This window comes from Indicator indicator, chromosome 14 (assembly GCF_027791375.1).
Source record: "Indicator indicator isolate 239-I01 chromosome 14, UM_Iind_1.1, whole genome shotgun sequence".
Classification (NCBI taxonomy): Eukaryota; Metazoa; Chordata; class Aves; order Piciformes; family Indicatoridae; genus Indicator; species Indicator indicator.
In genome coordinates, this window is record NC_072023.1 from 13,463,095 (window position 1) to 13,472,809 (window position 9,715).

At 37.6% G+C, this 9,715-nt stretch overlaps 1 protein-coding gene across 1 annotated transcript; it reads right to left on the reverse strand.

Annotated features, from left to right (window-relative positions):
• Positions 1–1,489: 1,489 nt before the first annotated feature.
• On the reverse strand, positions 1,490–7,866 carry SPIC (Spi-C transcription factor). Its single transcript, XM_054387011.1, has 5 exons — positions 7,825–7,866; positions 7,629–7,722; positions 5,898–6,007; positions 4,843–4,951; positions 1,490–1,917 (listed from the first exon to the last, which is right to left on the reverse strand). The coding sequence occupies exons 1-5, from the start codon at positions 7,864–7,866 to the stop codon at positions 1,490–1,492; spliced, it is 783 nt and encodes a 260-aa protein (XP_054242986.1).
• Positions 7,867–9,715: the final 1,849 nt, after the last annotated feature.

Here is a 9,715-nt window from a genome sequence, read left to right on the forward strand (position 1 = left end):
AATCAAAGACATCAGTCCTTTTGTAAGAGCTAAACTCCCACTGTGTTCAGTGCTACAGGAGGATCCAGATTCAGTTCTGTACGACCAGAGGCATCCTTGTGTCTATTTTTTAGTAATGTTTACAGGATACTACACTCAAAATTAAATATTAACAACACAGTTATGACCTTCTTATTTTAGCAGCTATTTACTGACTTAACATCTGGGTCTGTCTTTAGTGCTGTTTAAAATGCTCCAAATGTCTAAGAGTACACAACTTTCATCTTACTGAAGACCTAACTGAAAACCTTGGAGTGTTTCATTGTGTCTAACTCCTCTGAGCAGGAGTTAGAGCAAGGGGCAACTATCAAAGTCATCAAATTTCATCAAACATATTGGGTTACCTTATAAATCCACAAAAATTATTTTTTTCTTTATTAGTGTCTGGGCCTGCACTCAACTAGAAGTGAAATGCTGAACTTGGAATTGAATGCAGTTGAATAGAACTATTTTGGCACAAAAGACCACTCATATGATGAGGCAAGTTGATCAGGTTACAGAAGCATGAAAAAAAGTAGATTTTTAGGAATCATCCTGGCATAAGGGACTAGTACTCTCTTTCTACCTAAATTTGATCCTTCTCACCCATGAAGAGACCATAAGATCACTGAGCCTTTCCGCTACATTGCTGTGTAGGAAAAGAGCTGAAGAGGTGAAACTGTATTTATAGGTATAAAGTTATAACTCCAAAAATAAACAAAGCTATGTTTGCTAGGTAAGTGCAGAACTGCTAGATAAAAGTCCAAGAAGAACTGTAAATAACTGAAAAGCATAATCTTTTACTAACCCTCTCACAGTATGGTCACTTTCTCAATGAACCCACTGCCAACAGTGAAATGCACACCTGGCAATCTTAATAACACACTTCAGGATCTGTGCTAAGACAAGTTAATGTAAGTGATTAAGGACTTGGCCAACAGATGCACCTTTGTGTGGACTTCATTGTTCAACCAGACATTCCCTCAGAAAATGTCTCTTAATAATGAACATTAACAAAACCAGAGACAGTTGCTTCATGCAGTTGGCAAATCTCTTCCATTTCTACCTTGTGTGCACTCAGCTGATAAGGAGTGTACGCACTATGGTATGAGAGCATTTAATTCTGATTGGAAATGCTGGGCATATGCATAAAACTTCTAATGAGTGATGTCAGGGTGAAATCTTCGATGTCCACTAACAGACAAAGTCCTTGATCCTGATCTTGAATATACCAGCTTGAATCTGAATTCCTTTGATTAACATCATGCTCTACAGCTGCTGCTTTTCTTCAGTAGTCAATGATCATTTATCATTAACTTCAAAAGGAAGAAAACTAGGCCAATATAAATTTTTAAACCCTCCTCTTTCTGTGTTTGCATGGTATCTTAAAGAAAAAGCTATGTACAGAGAAGAGTTCCTTTGCTGGGAACTATTAGTATCTAACAAAGACATGTTTATGTGAAAGCTCTGTTTAGCTGTTAACATGCTGTAATGCATAACCACTGTTATACATGTAATTACTGTAACTGGTCCAGTCATCTGCACACTGACAGTCTTGATTACACTGGATGTATGGATGATAAACTGTTTCTTTTCCCAAGAAATAAGATGGAGCAAGTCTCTGTAAAACAACAGCACTGAATTGGTATGTCAACTTCCTTCGAATTTTAATGATTTCACCTGTTCTTCCATAATTTCTCAGTGCTCTGGCCATTTTCTGATATGTCATGATCTTGCGGTTTCCCTTTCTTTCTCCCCACAGCTCTGCGAGTTTCTCCTTGTTTTTAGAGACAAACTGGAACACACCATTAGGTTTGTCCACCCATTGGATGCAATTTGCCATAGCTGGATCATATAAAGACTCATGAAGGTACTCAAACAATCGAAGTTTTTTTCTGCCTATTAAGAAATAAAGAACAAAAGGTCATAACAGAGCTCAAACTTTTAAAAAAGATGAGGAGTTGTCTTTTTCCTGAAGGGATTTTATGAGTAAATGCATAGGTAAACCTAATATCCTGTCTCAAATTAAAAGATCAGTATAAACTGTTCAGTGAAAGATGAGTAACATCAAATGGGATGACAGTTCTGAAACATGTACAGGTCTGTGGTGATGGAAAGGGATTTGGTCATTTTAAGAACAAGTTATCTGGAGATCATGACAGATATCTGGTGACTTCACCATGTGGTAGGTCTCAGAATCCACTTTCAGCTGCCTTCAGATGCATGCTCTGTAGATGCATGGTTGAGGACTTCACTGCAGGAAATGACATCCTCAGACAGCACAGGAAAGAGGCTCATTCAGGTTGGAAAAGACCCTTAATATCATCAAGTCCAACCATTAACCCTACTCTACAAAGTTCACCCCTAGACCATACCCCCAAGCACCACATCTAAATGACTTCTAGGTCATCCAGGGTTGCTGACTCAACCACATCCCTGGGCAGCCTATTCCAATGTCTGAATGCAAGGTAGTCTCTGTTGTTAGAAAGGGTAAGTGAGTGAGCAGGAAGAGCAAGCAAGTTTTGTACCACAAATATCACCTAGTCAATAGGAGCTAGACATTCTGTTATCCTGGAGTTTTCCAAAAATGTGTGGAAGTGTCAGCTTGCATTCCCATCATGAATAAAGCAAGTGAAGTACTGCAATATTTTTTAGTACACTAAGTGATTCTCCCCACAGAGACAGCTCTCAAATTGAAGTTTGCTCGTGAGGTCTGTTTAGCTTAACTTAGATCTTGTGGATCCCTCTCCTGAAGTACTTCTAGTTCCCTTCACAAAGTCAACAGAGACCAAGAAGCTGCCATAAGGAGGAAGAATTTAGATTATGAGACAAAGAGGAACATTTTGCAGAAAGCAGCTGTACCTAAAGTTCATAAAGTCTTGCCTTGCATGACTATTTTAAAATAGGAATGGCGGCAAATTGACAGTTGCTAAGGAACACTGAGGTCAAGCCAAAACATCTGTTAGGGATGACAGTAATTCTGCATCTGGTGGTAAGGAAAGAGGAGAGAAGTGACAGTCAGACTAGGAAGAAGAAGAGCCTGAAATTAGAGGTACTTTCCAAAAAAATTAACAAAGTTTCATTGTCTAAATGAAAAATGGCCTGTGACTAGAAGTATGTATTTTATTAGAATTAGTATCATCAAGATGAGAACCCTGGAAGTAAACTAGTGAAGACTGCCTGGTTACTTGAAACATCTTCAGTAGATTACCTCCTCAAGTCCCCTTCACCCTGAATTATTCTATAAATCTGTGAACCTGTGGTAGAACAAATAAGATCAGGGGAAAATCCTAAGACTACTGCAAACTAAATCTCTGCTAGAAAATGATGGTGTAGTGATGTCTGCAGTAGGATCTGATTTCATGCTGCCTGTCCTCTTTGTTTAGCTGTTGTTTCTGCCTATGCTTTTATTTCTAGAAGCGTTGTATACAGCTGATGCCTTGGTCTCAGAGGGCTTATTTGCTCTTATGTGGTAATGCAGCTATGCTTCTATAGTCCAGCTGTTATCTCCAAAGTGGTACAAAATGTGGATGCACTAGTTTGAGGTGGGATTAGTTCATAGATCTTTGTACTGCATCTGACTGTGTAAGCTAGTGATGTTCATTACCAGATGCTAACCACTGGTCTAAACTAGCAAGGTAGTATCTGCAGGTTTCTTATGTGGTCAGTGGAAAGAGGAGTGTTCCTCCATAAGGTGGTTTGAAATTGTCCTGAAGCAACCTAATTCTCTCTAATTCACATGCATTTCTGATACACCTCTCTTGAGCCTTAGTTCAGATCATGGAATGATCTTGATGTGCATGAACTAGGTTCCTTTCAGAGGAAACCTAACTCAAAGATGTTTTCCAGAAGTATATCTAAGTCACTACAGCTTTCAGAACCTGTGACCAGCCTAGAGATTGTCTCAAATAAACCATTATGAAGCACTTTAAACACAAAATATAGGTCCTCAGTACTAATTGTTTCATTTACAGATCCGTTCCTAGAGGGCCACACCAGTTGCTAGTGTACAGAAAACCTTTCCTGTCTCAATAGGAAGCAAGGAGTGCTATATTTATTTAGGCACAGTGGACATAGTCCTCTGAATCACAGTTTCTGGCAAGAAACCCATAAGAGGACACAAAAATTCCCGATAAGAATAGTCATGTAAAGTCAAATGTAAATGTTTACATTTACAGTGTGGCCTTCTGGAAAAGAAACTTGATAATGATGTAGAAGAAATATAAAACATGAAAATAAGTTCAACAGAGTAGTAACAACTTAAGCTCAATTCAGAAACAGACAGTGAAACACTAGGTAAGGCCTAGAAAAGCAACAATTCTGGATTGAAGGGTTTTCATCTGAAGTGGTGAATTTTAAGTGCCAGAAGTACAGAACTTAAAAGAAGAGTTTACTCTTCCCACTGTTTGAAGGAATTTGTAGTAGTAGCAGTAGTAGTAGCAGCTATTAAGCAACAGAAACCACAGTGTTCAGCATCAATGGGAAGAGATTATATCAAAAACTGACACCATGCGGTTAAAGTTGAGAGAAGGGGATTTCAAAAAGCAGTGAAATCAGGAAGCTACTGAAAAGGACCCCACGGTCAAAAGTAGGTACAACAGCTCAGAGTGGTAGCTATAAAAATCTCATCTAGCAGAGCCATAGAAAGGATGCTGAATCCCAAACAGAAATGAAAGAAAGAATGCAATAAACAAAGGAAGTACTGCAATGACCAATGTCACACAACTTACTATTTGCAAAATCAGGAAAAGGATAACCCATAACTCACTAAGAGGTTTTGTAAGTAACATAATGTCCATATCAAGATATATTCTTTGTACACACCTTTCCCTGCTTTTGGCTGGCTAGCAGTAGCATGCATCTCTTGGGTTTCTGGAGTATTCTGCAGCGTATTGTAGACAGTCTCATCTGCGTAAAAATCCATTCCACTGTTCTTTAAGAATTAACACAGCAAAGAGTTACTAATAAAGTACATGTACTGAGGAAAAAGAAACTCATAGTAATTAATTGTCTGAAGCCATCAAAATGCAGCCTTTTATCATCTCACTTATGGAAGACTCCTCAGCCAAGAAGGCATGCAGTGTACTCTACCAGTAACAAGCAGCACTAATTTATATCCAGTGGGAAGGACTGCATATCAGAGAGGAAATTATGCTATTAGTCTGAAGGACAGAGTAATTGCCTTACTCTGGGCTTTCAACCCTTCTACTGGATGCAGAGAAGTCTGCTGGACTCTGTTTCCAAATTTAGTAAAAGACAAGGACCACATGGACAGTGGCCCCTACAGAGTGTAGTTCCTGTGCCATGTTGTCTCTAATCTGCTGGTTGGAAATCTACTTTTTAAAAATCTATTTACCTGAAATTATCTCCCCTGCAATGTTCATTTTCCATCACTCCTGGAGGTCACACTCCCAGTGTTTCTAAGAATTAATATGGACTCTGCAGGCTGAAGCTTAGCTCAGAGTCCAGATAATTCTGGGCTTTCCAGCACTCTTAAAGCAAACTGCTGTTGAAGAAATCAAAAGGTGTGATACTTTTTCAGTGGCAGAAGCAACGTGGAGTTTGCAATTTGCTGTCCTCCACCTGTTCCTTGGGAAAAGAAAGAAACCCTTTTCCCTATCATATTAGTAGGTTGGCTTGTTAGTTATGTTACATAATGAACCACAGAAGAGCACCTGAAGCAAACAGCTAAGGTGACTTATAAAAAAATACTATTAAACATGCTTTGTAAATATTTCCCAAGGCAGCCTCATCTGAATCATGCCTGGTCAGACCAAATTTCTGTTAGAGTCAGCGTAATGATTTGTATTAGAAATCACAAATGGGAAGCCAATTTCCCATTTTTATATGGCTCTACTGTTAATAATCAGTTAACTTACAATCACATTTCTCCAGCTATACCCTTGGTCCTCTGTAGATGGTGTTACAGAGTAGCTGGGACTTGCTCGGTGGTGGTGATGGTTGATCAAAGTTAGGCAATTTTTATAACCTGAGAATTGGCAGGATAGAACAGAAACAGAGTGAGTAAAAGGGAGAGAAGGAGGAAAAACACCCAAGTTATTTAACATGCTTCTGGGTCCATCATAAAAACATTTATCCAATGGCTGCCTTCTAGATAACAAAATCTCCAGAGCCAAAATGTTTCATATCAGCAGGTCATCCAACACAAACTCTACTATTACTGCTAACCACACCCTTGGGCTGGTTTTGTGTGCCTTCAAGATGAAAAATATTGTTTGTTAAGCTCGAATGTCAGATATTTCATGGTATTGTGAAATAATTTGGTTAATATAAAAAAGAAGGGACAAATAGATCACCAAACAAAATGAATTGGATAATTATAGACTACTATAATACATGCATCAGAAAAGAAAACGGAGTGTCATGCATTCTACATGTTCTGCAGGGCACTAGTACAATGCAAGTCCAGTTGTGAATTAAGTAAAGGAGCATCAGAGTATCTGCAGTGTCTGAAAGAACATGGAAGAAACCTAGGATCTTAAAATATTTAAAAGCAGCAGAGGAGAACGCTGGAATAAATTACCCACTGCAGGCAGTCAGAAGAAGATTTTGAAGGGTACATCTCTTGCAAATGGAAACGTGAGGGCAGCTGTGGAACATACTAAGCTGCAGGCCTTTAATACCTCTCTCCATTGGCCCTAACAACAGATGCAGGTAAAGAACAGTGCAAGTAATAATATATAGTGGGTCCTGCAGCATGTGTAAATTACCAGTGCAATGGAGCTGAAAATTTATTAACAGCTGAAGATATGGCTCAGTTGGTCTTATTTACATTTCAGAATGTAGCAGATACTATGTAAATAAATTTCTTCCCATGAAATACATTACACACAAAAGAGAGTAGATGTTTTGTTCTGAACTTAGAGGGTTTGTGATGTAGCCTCCAATTTTCCATTCCTTCCACGTCTACTTACAAGGTAAAAACACCAAACACAGATTTTACATTTTATATTAATTTAATTGCCAAAATCTTGCCTGAACCGTAACAATTTACAGCTTGCCTGTATTTTAAATTTGGTAAAATATAAAACACTCAAGTCCAAGACAAACAATTTTCTATTAGTTATACAGACTCAAACTATCATTTCTGCATTAAAATATTTAAAATGTCTATTTAAAAAAAAAAGTAATTGAGGAAATTAATTTCACTGGTTGAACTGATGATTCTTTTTTGTTTTTTTTTTTGTTTGTTTTTGCCAACCAGAATTCATTGTTTATTCACAGCAGAACAGAGGATATTTTCATTTAAAACACTAAAACTGGAAATGGATGCTGCACTATGGTCACATTTCCTCTGATTATAGGAAATCTATGCTCAACACACCTAGGCTAGTACTGGGCAGAAGGTAGAAGAGGACTGTTCAACAGTTTTGCTGTGCTGTGACATGGAAGTTGCACACCACACTGGGCAGTAACAATGGAGGACTGGAAACGCTCTAAATATACTTCTCACTTTACATCCTCCCAATGTACTCTGCTTTCCATTTATCTACCTCTGGGAAATTAACTCTCCCACCTGTGTGCTTCAGGATGTACTTTCCTGTAAAAATACAAAGTGGTAAATGAAATTGAATAGTGATCTTTTTTACCTGGTGAACACTGCATTTCTCTGTCAGAGTGCTGCTGCAGTACTTCCAGAGCATCTTCAAAAGCCTGGCCCAGTATATCTTGGTCGGGGAAATTCTGAAAGAACATTTTTTCTGTTAGAAGCCAGGAAATACAGGGCTGATTCTTTCAACATTATCAGTTGGAAAATCCCAAATAAATACAGTGAAGATACATAACATACATCCTTCTGGAATATGTATTTTGCAGGCACTGAGGCATTACCATAATTATTTACGAGAAAATTCTCACTCCTTTGAGAAGTTTCTTTAAGGTCAGCAGGACAACTCACACAGGTAAGATTACTCACTAGAGCAAATGTTTGAAGGTTCATTTCCTTAATTTGCAGATGTTTACATAAAGGGTGTTATTGCTATTGGAGGATTTTATAGTATGTAATACAGAGGCACGTATGACTGTGTAACATGATTTATGGTGATGAAAGTTATCATTCAATAACATTGACATGACAAAAGTCATTACACACTAGTCATGAAGTTGTTATGCAGAGAAAATTCTATACTACACCAGTGTAGGAAACCAAGAGTAGATTTTCATAAAAATGACTATAATTTTAGAACACCTTCTCTTAAAAAGCTAAAAAATCTCCCCCAAATCTGAATTTTCTTATGAGTTTTCTGTAGCATATTTGAAGCATTAAACATTGCAAAAGAATGAAGGCATTGTAGACTTACCATTATTCAGATACCAATGCTTGGATCCTATTTAAAATAAACAATATTTTAAAAAATATTAAATTACTTTGAAATTGCAGTTCTAATAATCAATGCATCAGTATTATTCTCATTAAATCTTTGATTATAATCTCTTGAAAATACTGGATATTTTGGCTGTAATTTCAGCAGATGCGAGATTGGTCGTGTGATGTTTTAAAAAGCGAAGGAGAGACAAGATCCATAAATATAAATGAGGAATAATTTTATCCAAGGCTAACTGTGGATGTTCTAATATTATAATTACGGCTCAGATATTATAAAGTACTGTCAAAATCTGTAAGTTTTTTTAAATCTTGATGGCCAAATTGTATATAGTGAAATCCTGGTCAATCTGTAAATTGTACTTGTTGAACTCCATGGAATTTTTCCCATCAATTTTAGTGCTGCAAGTATTTCAATAAGCTCATTTCATTTTATTTCAAAACTAGAATGGGCCACATTAATCCTCTAGCTGCAATGGTGGCCACAGATCCTTGGCATTTAAAGCTGCAGAAATTAAAGGTAAGAATCTCATTTGTAAAGATCCTCTCATAATATTCCCCTAATTTTACACAATTCACTTTTGCTAAGTTTCTTTTCTCTACCTCAAACTCCATACGGATAACCTTGATAGAACAATTGCAGTCACTGCTGATGCCTTCCAAAGCCTACAATGTGGAAGTATAGGCAAGGTACTGTTGTATAGTCATATCAATTAAACAGCTGAATTCACACCAAAAAAAGAAAAAGTCATGCCTAAGTTTAAAAAAAGTAAGCCTAGACACTTACCTAGAATTTCAGCTCCACACACAAGACAAGAATCTGTCTGGTGTCATTAATACATGAAAGTCTAAGTTCCCACAACAATGGGCTGGCAAAGGGGCTGCATTAAATAGCTTATTTTAGGGAAGTGTTTTGGGTAGGGATTTTTTTTTTTTTAGCGTAAAGGTATAGTAAACTGCTAGCATGGCCTTTCATTCTGCACAGAACAAGGGTGATTTATACTAATACAAAATAAAATCAGCTTTTTTAACCATTGTCTAAAACGTGCCGATTCCAAGGACAGGAGGGATTCTTATTTTGCCGTGGCACATCCTAACAAATCCGTCACCATTATGGTAAGTCTGGGGCAAAACCCTACATCCTTCATCTGTCTCCTATAGACTGCAGTAGATCTCAGGTTTTATCTGAACCTCTGGCTTAGCTCTGTGCAAGAACAGGACGAAACTAAACATCAAAATAGGAATTTGAGGGAATTTCTGAACTCTGCTTCGAAGCTCATGTTTGTAGCCCAGGCCTAGTTTTAAAGCATTCATGGAAGTATTCTGTAATGATTCAGATAAGCTGTAGTTGCT

Bases quoted from the DNA above. Each gene is read 5' to 3' on its own strand.
- SPIC (XM_054387011.1), bottom strand. From the start codon at position 7,866: ATGCCTCAGTGCCTGCAAAATACATATTCCAGAAGGATGTAT. The intron at 7,723-7,824 runs GTTATGTATCTT...ATGTTCTTTCAG, and splicing joins CATATTCCAGAAGGATGTAT to AATTTCCCCGACCAAGATAT. The intron at 4,952-5,897 runs GTAAGTTAACTG...TAATTCTTAAAG, and splicing joins ATAGCTGGAGAAATGTGATT to AACAGTGGAATGGATTTTTA.